Source organism: Enoplosus armatus, chromosome 19 (assembly GCF_043641665.1).
Source record: "Enoplosus armatus isolate fEnoArm2 chromosome 19, fEnoArm2.hap1, whole genome shotgun sequence".
Taxonomy (NCBI): domain Eukaryota; kingdom Metazoa; phylum Chordata; class Actinopteri; order Centrarchiformes; family Enoplosidae; genus Enoplosus; species Enoplosus armatus.
Genome location: NC_092198.1, coordinates 18,691,517 through 18,706,643, shown reverse-complemented (window position 1 = coordinate 18,706,643; position 15,127 = coordinate 18,691,517). Strand labels below are relative to the sequence as shown.

Here is a 15,127-nt window from a genome sequence, read left to right as displayed (position 1 = left end):
AATGTAGCAGCTAGAAACAAATTAATTGCGGAGAGACTCTCAACTCTCACTGGTTACTCCTACAGGATGGTGCGTGCGTGTGTGTGTGTGTGTGTGTGTGTGTGTGTATGTGTGTGTGTGTGTGTTAGGGATGCCACAGTGAGGACATTTTCCCACTGGTTAGTAAGCTGGAGACAACAGGAAAAGATATTCGTCGTTGACGCTCACTATCTGCAGAGCGCTTACTTTGATCTCTAACATTAAATCTTCCCCGTTAGCGTTGAGTACGAAATCCAAAATATTGGCAAACAGGTGCTTTTGCTCCTCCGCCATCTTGTCTTGTTGGTCAACTCTACACGTACTCTCGCCACGTGACAATGAAATCTGACCCCTGCTACCCTGTTTACAGAGATTTGAAGGACACCGCATTGACTCACATTGATCCTCCGCAAGTCTGCCCTGACCTTAACGACGGACCCTCGACCTCGCCCCGCGGTGACGAGGCGCTGCAGTTCAGTTTAGTGCGCCGTGCTGTGAAAATGAACCCATGGACTGGCACGTTGTCCAAAACGTGTCCAAAATAAGGAGTTGAGCAGCGGCAGAATCAGCACAATATAGACACATACTGATGCAACTACTTAGTTATCGCTTCTTGTACTAATACAACAAACCAGCTGTCCTACTGTACTTATACCACTAACTTTCTCTCGCAGTATTTACAGCAGTACGGCTCATATGTGAATAAACTCGCTCCCTGTGGTCATCTTTGCTACACACATTTGTTGTAATTGATTTTTCTTTAGTCTTTTCTTCTTTTTTTTTTTTGTGGGAGAATTTGAACAGTTGTAATTGAAACCATTTTCAGAAGTTTAGAGGGGAAATGTTTCTTGCTGCTAACAACTCAAGCCAAAAAGACCTGGGAACCACTGGTTTAATCTTTACCTATGCATTGTGTTTCTAATGGCATCACGTTGTTTTTGTGTGTAAAATCTCAATTTCAAAAGTAACTGCTAACAGTAGCTGTCAACTAAATGTAGTTTAGTTAAAGGGTTTAGTACAAATTTGCAACCGAAACAGAAAAATCATACATTATTTTTTGTTTGTAGGGAGTAAAGACTCAGAGGGGAAGGGGGAAAAGAAAGAGAGGCAGCAAACGACAGCGGTGACTGAGTTGAATTTGCGTTTCCCGGCTCATTTTCTGGGTGCACGAGGAAAGCAAGCGATGCGGGGCTGAGTGAGAAGGCTGGCAGCGCTTCACGCGGCTGCAGAAAATGACAGCCTTTCCGCAGACAGACAGCGCGGCATCACGTGTTGTTTTCGCAGACGAAGAGGGCCGTACGAGCGGAGCATCCGGGAGGCTTGTTGTTCTTCAAAGCTCAACTTTTAAGCAATCGCAGGAGGAGAGGTTCCCCCGGGAAGTGCTCAGATTCATGGAAGGTTTGAACGTCTACGGCTCTGCAGACAACTCCATCTGCTTCAGCGACCGTCTCCTACAAATGACATGTCCACGTCGCTCATCGGCGTTCCCACATTTGACAGAAAACATAACGGCTGTCTGGTCACGGAAGCGGTACGTCTTTGTTCCGTACAGAAATTTCAGGGAGGTGGAGGTGGGTGTGGTGGACGGTTAAGGTTAGGGAAACGTGTGGGTTAAATACGGGTCACCAGCATAAGAAAATGGCCATCAAGGAGTTAAAGAGCATAAAGTTATTTTCAGCTTTACAATTCATATTCGCCCCCCCCCCCCCCCCCCCTTAACCTCGAGCTGACTTCCCAGCTATTACAGACGGGGCAGGGCTTTAGTCCACAGGCGCAACCGTGCACACTCAAATCAATAACTGTAGCACGGTAATTGAATTAACATGTTTCAACGTTTACACACGTGATTATTTCCACTGCAAACAATTAACCTCGTCACACCCTGCCCCCCCCCCCCCCCCCCCCCCCCGACCACCTGACTGGGATTCGACCCGAGCGAAGTTGACGGCTGGGTCGATAACAAAACAAACAAACAAAGAAAAGAAAGCTAATCCGCCCCAAGGGCAACACCCATATCTTGTTGCTCCTTATTATTATTTTATTTTTCTAATCACATTTTCAGCTGTTGTTTGAATAATCAAAACACAGATAATGTGCTCCAAAGCATTCGGTTCCCGGTGTTCTCACTGTATCTCAATATCTTGTGCATTGAATCCAATGAGAGAATGTCACCGTAAGCAGGTTCACAAGTTTTTTTGGTGGCAAACATTAGGCGCGACCTTAACGCGCGATGCAGTTTGGAAGCATCTTGAACTGAACGCCGAGAGCAGAAGCAAAAAGTTCGTTCAATCAATCCGACGAACGTGACGCTCACAGTGGCTCCTTTTAGCCTCTGATGCACGAACTGCTTTCTCCCCGTTTAGACTGACGGAGGGTCAGCTAAAATAAATACCAAGGCCTTGTCGCGCTAAATGCCAATCTATGTTTGGCTTTCACACATCCACAAGGGCCATTAACCTCTGTTCATCTGCTGATTGGCTGCTGCGGCCAAGTCAAAGCTGATCAATAGAGCTTCCTTTTACCCTCCAGCCAGCCTTGGCAGAAGCCTTCGATGTATCGATGAGTTCAGCTGCCGTCCTCTGCTGGCTGAGAAATGTGCAGGCGCTTAAAGGCCCCCAAGAAACTCTTAAAGATCCTGTAAGGAATCTGCAAACAGCTCCCAGTAGCTGTTCTGGAGCTTTCGATTGTGTCTCATGATTATCAGCAGATGGAGTTTGCCCAGTTGTGATGAAACTCACTCATCTGCTGGACAAAAAAAAAAAAAAGGCCTCAAAGATGAAGATCATGTGATAAGACTGAAAGCCGGGTGAGATCGCTTTCTTAACCACCGCATCAAAGGTCAGGAATGAACTTAGCTTTTAAGCCAACATGGCTGAAAAGTCCTCAGCGCAAACAGACATTTGAACATCTGCGAGCTCCATCCGCTGATGAAGATCACGTGACAGAACTGAAAGCCTCACAAACGCTACTCAATGGACCGCGTGGTGAGATTCTTTTCTTAAGTTTCTGTGTTATTTTTGGTTTAACAGATAGTTACACCTAGTTTTTAATGCATATAAATAAGACTTCAGTCAAGTCATTCACATTCATAACGCCTAAAATGACACATTTGTAAACGTACCACACCTTTTATGGTTAAACGCTCTGTTCAGATCAGGAAAAACGACACAACTTAACTGGGAAAAAAGGGGCGAGAAACCAGTAGATGTACTGTGTATATAAGGGATGATGCAATGTTTAAGTATATTCTCTGTGCAGACATCCCTAACTAGACACCCCCGAAATACACAACAAAAGCACTTTTGAAGTTCATGAGTCGATTTCCTTCTCCTGCACATGTGCATATCTTCACAAACAACCTGATTTTTTTCCTTTCTTTTTTTAATTAGGATGTTGAATCCGTCGCACATCAAAGTTTCTTAAAAGTCCCGAGTTTGTCTGTCTCTCTCTCTGTCTCTCGCTCTGAAACTGGCAGACTCTTGTTATTCCTCGTGGTGCTCTTCGTCATGACTTGCATTAAAGATGCACTGAGACAGCAGTAAAGCCTTTTTCCACGGTTCAGTTTAGCATCTGCAGACGAGAGAGGGGAAGAGGGGGACGTAGAGGGAGGAGAGCGAGGACGAGGACAGATAAGGGAGCGGTGGAGGGAGCGAAGAGCGCGGAAGAAGTGAGGGGAGGATGGGGAAAAAAAAGGAGATGAAGGTGAAGAGAGGAGGATGGAAAGGGAGGGAGATAAGCAAGACAACAAGGAAAGAGGACATTGACTTTTGATGGGCTTTAGTAGAACATCTCACAACAAGGCCGGGGAAGAAATAACCGGAAAAAAAAAAAAAAAAAAACTCCTCTGCACGTCGACAGCGCCGGCCACCCAACATGACCACGGCTGACATTTTAATTAATGCTGTCAGAGCCCCTTTTCTCCCGTCATACATATTGAATTCTGCAGCTGCCAAACACTCACAGATGTGACGGCAGCTGCGTTTCCGTCTGAGTGTCTTTTTTTTACGCACGCTGGGACGCGTCAAATTACAAAACGCCGAATGGAAAGAGCACATTATGACTAATTCATCCCGGCGCCTTTACTTGCTTATTATGAAACAATCAGCGGTGGTCGACGCGTTTGTCCAGCGGTGATGAAGAGCGAAGTGTGAGCGTGTGGGGGGCGTCCGTCCGTCGTGATCTTTCAGAGAGGCTGTGTGTATTATACGAGCGAGTGTCGATACGACGCGATATCAGACTTCGGGCTTCGATCTTCTGAGTGATCAATACTGCGGATGTGAGGTTGCCGGAGGGGATGCAGAACTTGTTTTGTACAAGGTGCATCGTTCAAAGTGCCTGTAGCGTCCGCGCACGGTTAAAGTTGGACTATGTCGACCGTCATGCAGCCAACAGTTCGGCTTGTCTGCTTGAACGATGCCACTCCGCTGCGCTGAAAAGGACTGAAGTGAGATGAGCGGACTGAAAACTTGATTTTGATATTCATACTTAAGTCACTTTCCTTTCCTTAGCTGAAAGAGCGCTAACGCTTTGCACGCAGCCATCTCCGTCTGGAGGCCTGTTTGCACGGCATGGCGAGATCTACGGTCGAAGCCCTCTCTTTACTTTCCTCTGCCACCTTTGGGGATTTTTTTTTTTAGAAACACATTCAGAACATGGCTGTAGTCCGGAGAACAGGGGAGCTTCGGTGAACAGGGGAGAGGAGAGGAGGCGACGCGCTCTTCTTCGCTCCTCTCTTTCGACCACGAGCGCTCACCTCGACAGACGTGACCGCGATCTGAATGAAGCGTTTTGGGTTTTTTTTATCTGCCGCGCCGCAAAAATTGAGCCCCTCATGCCTCCGGTATCAAACATTCTTCGGCTACGATACACTTAAGAGACAGCGAGGCTGTAATTGGTGAGGCCGGCTGTTATCTATGTACAGTAAAACAGCCCCAGTTCAATTCAGCGCCGCTCAGTGGGAGATGAGATCTCTATCTATGCCCTTCATTCACAGCTTAATTCAATTGGAGGGCAATTATCGACCGCCCGAGGCTTCAAGATCCTGTCGGTTTCTGTTCCCATCAGGGAGCCTTGCTGTGCAGGACCCCCCCCCCCTCAAACTGCACTGGGGGATGTCTGTATCGATGTGCTGTGTGTAAAACACCAGAGCAAAACAGACAAGGCTTTCTCACTCACAACCTGAAGATTCAGGCGATTGTGAGGCTGCGTTCGACGGCACGCGACTCTCGGGTACAAAACCTTCCGTCCGTGACCCGTTCCCCGCCAACCTTTTCAGCTCGCGACCCCCTTCAAGTGAGGCAACGTCCGCTCGCGACCCCTCTTCACACATTGCATTTGTTTACTGGCTGTGACCAGTACATCCAATGCGTTTTAATTAGTTTAAATGATCTGGTAATTCACACAAAGACAAAAAAAAAAGTGTATTGGTGTAGCAGAAATATATGTTTTTTCAAACATCTTACGACCCCTCAGACCACTTGTGGGAGGGGGGGGGCGTCACAAGACAACCACTGTAATATCAGATTGTTTCTACGTGGCTTAAAAACATTTAATCAATGACATGTTATTGTAATAAAAAGTCAGATTTATCTTAATTTAAGACCACGAGTGCACAATACGGAGCACAACAATGCAATCGTAACAGAACAATCACACCCAGCAGGAATGACGTGCAACGCAGATTACTTAAAAAGAAGAAGAAGAAGAAGAAGATTCTTCAAGACGGCAGCTAGTTCACAGATAACTTTTGGCTTATCTGACCGTGATAAACATAGGATGGGCGATTTAATATGGCACAAGCACGCCCAGAGGCTGTCACCGTTTGTTTGTAAGCGAATGAAAATTTGTTATTTGTTGTATTTGCTGTGCTTCTTTAATGACGTACAAGAGCAAAAAGTCTGCGTATCTTGGTGTAAATAAGTCATCCTGTGTGGAGTATTTAGCGTGGACACTTTTAGATCTTCAGCAGTCAAACCTGTGGCTCTCCACCCGCTCAGTGCTGGGAACCATTTGCTAAAAATCAACCACCCCAGTCGTGGCGGGTGTGTGTCTCTGTTTCCTTCTGATGGCAAAGTTGAAAATTCGAACTCAATAACTGTTACCAAATCAGTTACTGCTTCTTTTCATAGATGATCAACTTAATTATTCTTTTAAATAAAAAGTGAGAAAGATGGCAACCTTCAAAAGAAATATGTCTTCAAGTACACAGATTGATTCAATGCCAGATGAGAAAAACGGGGGCGGGGGGGGGGGGGGGAAGATGAGAAGAGAGAAACGAAAGCTAAACCCACAGCCGCTGTCAGATGAAGCCCTTTGGTTTTCAGGCCGATGGCAGACGGAAAACGGACTAATGTGCTGTGTAGTTAGTGAAGGAGCCCCTTGAGCACTCTCTGTTCATTAATGCACTCTATTGATTATCACCCTTCGTGTGTTATGCAGCAGACAGTGTACCGGGTTGGGTTTCCTTTATTCAGTTCTGCAAAATCGAACCTCCTCCTTTTTTTTTTCTCCATGAATTATGCTGCCTATACTGAAACCAGAACCACTGGTTTTTCTTCACCACCAACAGCTCGTGAAACCACCTTCACCAGCCACATTCATCAATACATACCGTACCTCTTCATGCACTTCATGCACCCTGTTAATATTCCAGACAGTTTGCAGTTAAAGAAAAAGCTCACATCGACGCGACACACCCGTAGAGAAAAACAAGCCACATCCACATTCCTTTATCTCAAAAAGTTGAAATGAAACAATAACTGTGTGTGTGTGTGGGGGGGGGGGGGGTGTCACTGCTGACTTTAAGCTTTAATGCGAAGGTGTTTGCGTCCACGTCAGATGAATAGTAGATGAAATGTGGCCCTTCTTATACAGCACGTATACAACACAGTGTAAGAGGACCAGGATGTATTTACCCGGTCAAAATCAACTTTAATAAAGTCATAATGCTGGTTATAGTTGGTTGTAGATCATTTGCAGGCAGCCTGCCTGTGTCACAGTCTGCCTCTCCTCATTCATAAGAACTTCGTTGGGAACCTCCCTCTCGTCCCCCTTTCCCTGCAGTCCCAGTCACCTGACCTTCCCCCCGCTCACCTGTTGCCACTTTCCTCGTCGGCCCTGCAGATATTTAACCGGCCCTTTTCCGCTCGTTCCCTGCCAGTTTGTTAAAGTTGCCGTGTGCCTCGTGTCTTTTGCCTGTCTGTGTGTTTGAACCTGGGCTGATTTGGGGGGGGGGGCTTTTGGATATGGTTGCCAGTCCGGGCCTTGTCCCGTGGTTCTGCAAACCTTTAGACCTTTGTGTTGCAATGAAATCTTTGAACTGATCCCGTCCCCCTGCTTCTGTCTGCACTCGAGTCCTATCCCTGTCGCCTGTATTCACCGCTCACTCGTCACTGCACTCGTGAAATATAAAATCAGAGAAGCGAGTCGCAGCGTTGTGCAAGGGGTTTACATGTGCAGGGTTTTTAGAGTTTTCTTCATAGCGAGGGCTTTTTGATCCTGCTCGTGTCGAGGCGCTGCGGTGTGCCAGTTCTGTCCAATTACCCGCTGCGTTTTAAGATAAGCTCGAGCTTTGCTCATCCGGAGGGAAATTGTTGTGCAGTACGAAGCAGGAAAGAGTGCAAACGTAAAATATCAACAACAGGTGCAAGTATAAAAAATATCGATAAACAGATATCCAAATATCCAATCCAACTGTTTTACAAGGTCATAGTGCAGGTGGTTGAATCAGTTTTATCCAGTCTGCATCTAGTTGAAGTGAGTTTAAAGCCACCTGTTAACCGATTCCGTAGGGGGTGGGGGGGGGGGGGCCTGGGAGTCTCCAACCCTATGAAAATGGTTATCTTCCCCATCGATGCTCTGCTGTGCTGCAGCTTCACTTCTGGCTTCATTCATTCATTCATTCATTCATTGTCGGTATTTTTGGGATCATCGTCCCGCTGCATTGGCCTAAAACTGGGGGTTTAACCTCACAGTCTTAGTTTAATTTCAGATATAATGTGCCAGAACGGAGCCAAAGCGATGAAAAGTGTGTCCCTGTCCTAATATTTGCAGACTACGCTGTACGCAGACGCTCACTGCAAAAAGATTTCACTTCCTGTCCTGCGGCACTTAGCAGGATCCCCGATCCGCGGCGGTTTTTTCCTTCGGGTCTCTCGGCAATATCTCCTACCTAAAATATGCAACGGATGACTGTGGCGCCAACACATCCAGGAAAAAGGCGAGGGGAGTCGAGAATGCCGCTCCCGCTTCGCCCCACCTTCAGTGGCTCCTCTTCTTTCAGCTGCCAGCTCTTGCTAAAAGTGTTCAAAAGGTGAACTCCTCTTCCCGTCTCGCATCACCTTTTCTCTCGACCAACTGCTGAGCTGACAAAACTTTCCTTCTCTCAACAGCCAACGCCTGCCTGCTCTCCCACTCCTCTCTCTCTCCTTCACACACACACACACACACACACTTGCATTTTGTCTCAGGAGCACGGCAACAGTGAAGCTCAACTCCCGTGACAATAGTGAAATGCGTAGATGAAAGCACCCCGCCCTGTTTCATTCAAATAGAGAGGAGCTTGGCGCACAGCAGCTAGTTCCCCGACACCCTCCGAGCGGGAGAGCTTTCACCCCAGCGACATGCACACCCCTTGCGCACAAACACCCGCTTGTGAGGAGCCGTGATGATGCACCCGAAATCACCGACAGCAAATAAGGGCCGATAATGAGATAACTGCCACATGTGCTAATGTCTGCTAAAATGCAGGCTGTCTCTGCCGGATGACAAACCAGTAACAGCCGACTCTGCAGTGACAAAAAGGCTACAAGACACTGATAAATCCTCTTAGTTGATAGATATTCAGAGCCAATCAAATGGAAATTAAAAAAAAAAAACAAAGAAAGACACCCAGAAGCAGCTGAAACAATCTAAAGAGATCGAAAAAGTAAGTCTTACTTTGAGTATTCTTCATTATCTCTGTCACAGCGGGAGTCCTTGTGTTTCTCCCAGTCTTTGCCGTGTTTACATGTGGTCAGCAGAATAATATCTTCCCCGTTGTGGATGTGATACAGAGCGTTCCTCGTCTCAGAGCCTATGCCGGTTAGGTACCGCTTCCCTTTGAAAACCAGCAGGTACTTCCTGGAAGGCGGTGCATCGTTGAGTGTCAGATAACCTATGCCCCCTCCTTTTAGCGGGTGATCCTTGGAGAATAGGGGGATGGAGATGTCAAAGTTGGGCCGGAAGTTGACCACGTCTGCGCTGGCCTTGGCCAGCATGGACTGGCCCACCTCGAAGCCCAGGTCCTCCGTGTAGTCCGGCCACGTGCCGGAGTAGAGGTTGAATATGAGGTGGTTCCTGCCATCGTTCCACGTCGGCAGGCTCTGGATGCGGAGCCTGACGTTCTGGACGTACTGGGCCGAGAGCTGGTCCCTGTCCAACGTGTCCACAGCCAGAATGAACAGGCAGGCCCGCAAAGGGTCCGTGGTGTGGAAGCGAGACTCCTTAATGGACGACAGGATCTTCTGGTAGGTCTCGGAGATCTCGTCCCCTCTCTGCGGAGGGTAGATGTAGACCCTGAAGCCCGACTGGCAGCGAGAGAAGTCGAAGCAGGTTTCCATGCGGCAGCGTTTGTTCTTGTAGATGTTGTCGCGGATGGCGCGACGCTCGCGAGGCGAGGTGTGCTGGTGGTGGAGCTGAGGGCTGTCCTCCTGCACACACAGGCACAAGCAGTTAGCAACGTCACATCTATTACACCACCTTGTAAAATTCACACATGTATGTGTGCGGTACGCGGTTCGTTTCATCAGTCCAATCGATTCCACAGCTTTCTCCGAAACATCAGCGAATGAGTCGTCTTTGCGTTCTTTAGATCTGTGTCGGCACGCTTGTTACTTCACGCTGTCAGTAGAGGAGATCATTTTAGCCGTAGTTTAAAACTATAAAAAAAAGGGGTTTCATTGCTTTGTTGCCTGACTGAGCCACGGGACCTCTGACGACACGGCTACATGACAGGCTGAATGGTGGCTCTCCTAAAGCGCCGGTTCACCGGACCAAGGCCTCTGGACCAAGGTACTCTGTTGAACCTGGTTCAACTTTTGCCGCATTACAGCGTCAATCAAATAGAAGCAAGCACACATTCTTGGCAGTTTGCTTTATAAAGGGAACGGTGTATTTCTGCCGTTGTTGTTGTTGTTGTTGTTGTTGTTGTTTTTGAGTCCCTGTGATAACTCTGCAGAATTAGCAAATCCTTCCTCATTGTGTTTGGGCATCTCCTAAGCCCTGGATCCGTTCCTCCAACCGGCCGTCCCTGATTTGCATCTCATCCTCTCACTGATGCACGAAGCAGCCCGCCCCCCACCCACGCAGGCCCATGCATTTTATTTAACGTGGCGCTGAACCGCGGGCAGCTCTCCCAAATAGTGACGTTCCCTTCTCAGATTGTGTCATTTGAATAAAAAGACGAGAGAAATATGTTTGTTTTCTCTTGTTATTTCTGTATCTGTTTAATCACCCGATTCATCGTCTTTTGCTTGTAACCACGGCCCTAAAGCTTTTAGACCAGCTGCAAACTCATAATTCATCTTTAACACAATTTTAAAACAGTGCATGAAGAAATGTATAGTCTTTTTTTTTTTTTATTATTTCTTTGATCATTTGAAAGAACACTTAAGAACAAGGCCTACTGCAAAATGAGTACTTTTACCTTTGTACATTTTTCTGAAAATACTTTCAGAAATTCAAACTTTTTACTTCTTATTTATAATAATAGCGATTGAGTATTCTTATATTGTGGTATCGGGATACTTAAGTGAGCCACTAGGTTTCATTTTTGTTGTCAGCCTACCTCTTGCTCTCCCCCTTCCAGGTACGGCTCCAGCAGCTGGGTCGACTCCGGCCAGTGCCTGGGCGGTCTGGACGGGCTTCTCTGGGGCAGGGGCTGTGGCTGGTGCACCTCCTGGCTCTGGTGGTAGTACTGGTATTCCTGCTGGTGGTACTGGTGGTATTGGGGGTACTGGGGAAACTGGTGATATTGGTACGACTGCTGCTGGAAATCCCCGATTTGCAGACCCCACAGGTAGACGAGGAAGAGAAGACCGGCCCCCACAGACACAAGCAGGTACCGCTTCTTGGCCTGCATGTGTGCTGTGGGGGGAGGAAGAGGAGGGCGTGGTGGGTTTTTGGGGGGAGAGGCAAGGAGAACGAGGGAGAGAGAGAGAGAGAGAGAGAGAGAGGACGGGGGGAGGTGAGAGGCAGATAGTGATGCAGAGGAGGTGAAAAGGGGAAGGGAAGAGATGGGGAGAGAAGGAGAAGTAATGGGAGGATAAGGGGTTGAAGAGGGGGGGGGGGGGTACAAAGTAAAAAGAGAAAAGGGAAAGAGGAAACAGGGAGGATGAGGAACTAGGAAATGATGAGGAGAGGAGGTGCAGGGAGGTAGATACAGGTCAGCTGGACCCACAGGGCAGCCTCTCTATCCACAGCTCGGCATTTTGGGATTTGGAGTCACTAAGAGAAAAAAAGAAGGCGAAATGTACTTATTATTATTATTATTATTACTATATGAATTAAGTTACCGGTTGCCAATAAAGTCTCGAACAGTCGAACTTTCACCCAGTGAATGTTACACCAATATAAAACGAAGGCTCCTCTGATGCTGCTGTGTCTTGTCAGATTTGGGGCCAAAGGCCAAACTCCGGGTTTCACTTTCTGCCATCTGTTACGAAACTGTACTCTCGAAAATGTACGTTGTTGTTGTTGTTGAAAATAAAAAAATATCTTCATAAAGGGAAAATGCAGAATTCAGATCATTTGTTCCCTCCAAGCTGTTCTAATGTGTTCTAAATGACACCAGACTTGAACTCACATTCTGTAAAAAAAAAAAAAAAAAAAGAAATGAACAAGTTTGGAAATTAAATACTTGTTCCTTTTACCTTTTAGCAAATATACTTATCTCTTATTCACTGTGAATAAAGACATTTGACAAATATCGAAGGCATTTCTGCAAAAAACAGTTCAGTGTTCAGGGTTAACTTATGTGAACAAGAGTGTGAATGTATATATATATATATAGGCGACTGCTGCAGAATGAAAGACAGATTTATTAGATGAAGACCTTATATCATGTAAGATAAGCAACGCGGCACTAAACCGCAGAGTTTGGAGCGCCGTGCGGGACACATGCGTGGCAAAACAACACGTGTGCCATTTGTCCCGTTTGGTAAACCATTGCGTGAAGCCATCATTGGAGAGCCATCACCGAACTCCGCTCTCTGTGGAACTCACCTGTTCACCGGGAGCACCTGTGGTCCCGGGAAGGGGTGTCCGCTGCTCTCCCCTCCAGCCTGAGCAGGACTCCACGGTTTGGATACACATTCTCCAGCGAGCCCCTAAATACACCTCATCTACCAAATCCATCCACAAACGATAAATTCTATTAAAGCCACGTGTGTGTGTGTGGGGGGGGGGGGGGGGGGGGCAGTCACTGAGCTCTGCGTCCGCGGGGAAGCCGAGAACGGTGCGCTGCCTTCATCCTCCACACCGCGTCCCACTCACAAACTTTCCCCGGGAAAGGACCGCGGGGTGACCGTCACGTCGGCACGGCGGGTGTCCACGCTGCGATCATCTGCCGGAGCAGCCGCGGTGACATCGACGGCAGCCATCCACAATTAACTGAGGCGTTAAACGGGGAGGCGCGTGCATCTCCGGTCAACAACTCCCCCCCTTTTAAAAAAAAAAAAATACAAAAATTTAAAAAATTAAAAAAAAAAAAAAAACCCAGAAAGAGACGATCCAAACTTTGGGATTTAAATCCACACCCCCACCTGTGCGCTGGGTGAAAGAGAAGCAGAAATCAGCATCAGCATCAGCATCAGCATCCCAGGTAAGTTGAGGAGACGCCGGCGCACCTGATCCGGAGAGACGCGCTTCAATACAATCCTATCAGGAGCCGCTTCACGGTCCGCGGCATGGCAGGCAGCAGGGGGGGGGGGGTTCCTTCAAAAGGGTTAAAAGTAACGGATCAAATGTGGGACGAAGCGCACAGGACGGGGGTCCTTCTGGGTTGTTCCACCCTGACTCCTCGCTTCCAACAGATCCGCGGTCCTCACGTCTCCATCCTCAAATCCTCAGTTGGATCTGGGCTGCGCCACCGTGCAGCGTCCAGCAACATCAACAGCAACAGCAGCAGCAGCAGCAGCGCTGATAAGCCAGACAGCAGCAGCAGGCTGGCAGACTGGGGGGGGGGGAGTCGGAGCATGCATGGGGCGTCAGTTGGCTCGGAGAAGGTGCAGGAGCTCGCCATAATTCAGCATCTCTCAGTCTGCATTTGCAGCGTTGTTTGTTGTTTCAGCTTACGTGATGAGTGAAGTCCTAAGGAACCTATTTGGCAGCCGTAGATCAGTGAGGAGTCCCAGAGGAGCGTTCAGGAATCTCTAAAATGCCTGTGTCATCCCTATTTTCAAATTTAAAAAAAACCGAACTCCATTGAGAAATCTGCCAATTTAGGATTCCTGTGCCTCATCATTACACATGGGCTTTGATAAGTTTTTAAGTTAAGTAAAACACGATTTAATAAGACAATTTAGGTATTTCAGGATGCATCTCTTGTGCAGAGTGTGGTTGTTGCAATAAGGTGTCAACTTTTACAATGAATTTGTTTCTATTTTCTTCCCACCGGTAAATAAAGTTGAGGTTTTTATTTCCATGGAGTGCTGCTTGGTACGTCACGTGTGCCGACTGGATGCAAATATACTGTATATATATACTGCACTAAATACAGGGCATGACCAGTTGTTCTGTCAGCACAGTTGCATGGCCTATAATTACCAAGATGTCTAATAGAGTCCGGCGTTTTGTTCTCCACAGTTTAAAAAACAAGAACAGGACTAGGCTTCACTTTGGGGGCTGTTGGAGAGTTTGGTGTTGGTTTCTACATGTAATCTGTCACATATGTAATATAATGTCAAACATAATCTTATTTTGCTGCACCACATTTTGTAGGCCCCCCCTTCAGGTTATGATGGTAATGATGTTGAGGGGATTTGTCGTGGCCTGTCAGGGTTTACTGACTCTTTTGCAAACCCATGCACTTTTAATTGAGCCTTAGCTCATTAAATCTCTTAATGATTTGAATATTCGGCCCAATAAATCAACTTTGACCGCTTATCTTTCCATCGTCGCTGCCTTTCAGACGCCGGTGACTGAATGCAATTAATTTGCTCGTGATTTCAAGTGGATGTCATTATCTCATAATGTTAAGAGACTTCACAGATGCTGTGGATCCAACGCATACTGTTGGGCACATCATGTGGCAAACAGCGCCATCTTGTGGCTCCTGTCGCAGGCCGCAATGTTCAATGTTCCAGCTTACACACACACACACACACACACACACACACAGTGGGTGATGTCTACCAACCTCTCGTCAAACTGTGTCACTAGTCAGGACAAGAACTATGATTTTGGGTAAAGAAAAAAAGGCCATTTCAAAAGTAAACCTTTGCCTAAGTTTAGACCTCATGTTGGTATTATCCATAGCCATAGTCAGGCATTTGAGACCAAAACCATCCTCTATACTGTATGGCCTTGAAACATAACCCACCTGCCTAATGAAGAGGCTCTCTTATACCTTCTAAAGCCTTTTTAAAAGGTGAACTCATCCATATTATTAATGTCAATCCAGTCAGGCTGTGATGCGTTATAGCTACGCGATGACAGATCTCGGTCTTGAATCTCATGAAGCTGTACGCGAGAATGTTGGCTGGATTGTTATTCAACATCCTCCAAGACGGGACCACTCACGGGGGGGGGGGGGGGGGGGGTTGATTGGTTGAGGAATGGGAATCCAAGGCAGGTCCTGAATCTTTAGAGAGCACTTCTCATGTTTGATCTCGTGGCCGTACAATAGCAGAGTAAATCCACATGGCATGACTTTGGATTGCAGGAATGCACAGACCAGCGTTTGTCTGAAACACTCCCGGTCCAGCTCAGCCTCTCTCTCTCTCTCTCTCTCTCTCTCTCTCTGCACACCGGCTTCTCGAGCTTTGTTTTCATTTACCTGTACTGCGATAACTCCCCAAGAATTGGCCGGGGACGGGGGTTGATGGCTTCATGGTCGATTGGGGGATGATAA

General features: G+C 47.2%; 1 protein-coding gene across 3 annotated transcripts in view; it reads right to left on the bottom strand.

Moving 5' to 3' along the window:
• Nucleotides 1-11,137, bottom strand: part of LOC139301840 (exostosin-1) — a 167,444-nt gene extending 156,307 nt beyond the window's left edge. Inside the window, exons 1-3 of one of the 3 annotated variants that reach the window (XM_070925318.1) lie at nt 10,986-11,137; nt 10,844-10,901; nt 8,956-9,707 (exon numbers count right to left, since the gene is read on the bottom strand). In XM_070925318.1, coding sequence (XP_070781419.1) covers nt 8,956-9,707; nt 10,844-10,901; nt 10,986-11,137 — 962 coding nt within the window. Of the gene's footprint in view, nt 1-8,955; nt 9,708-10,843 lie in introns of all 3 variants that reach the window. The other 2 variants (XM_070925319.1, XM_070925317.1) reach the window with 2 other exon arrangements.
• Nucleotides 11,138-15,127: the final 3,990 nt, after the last annotated feature.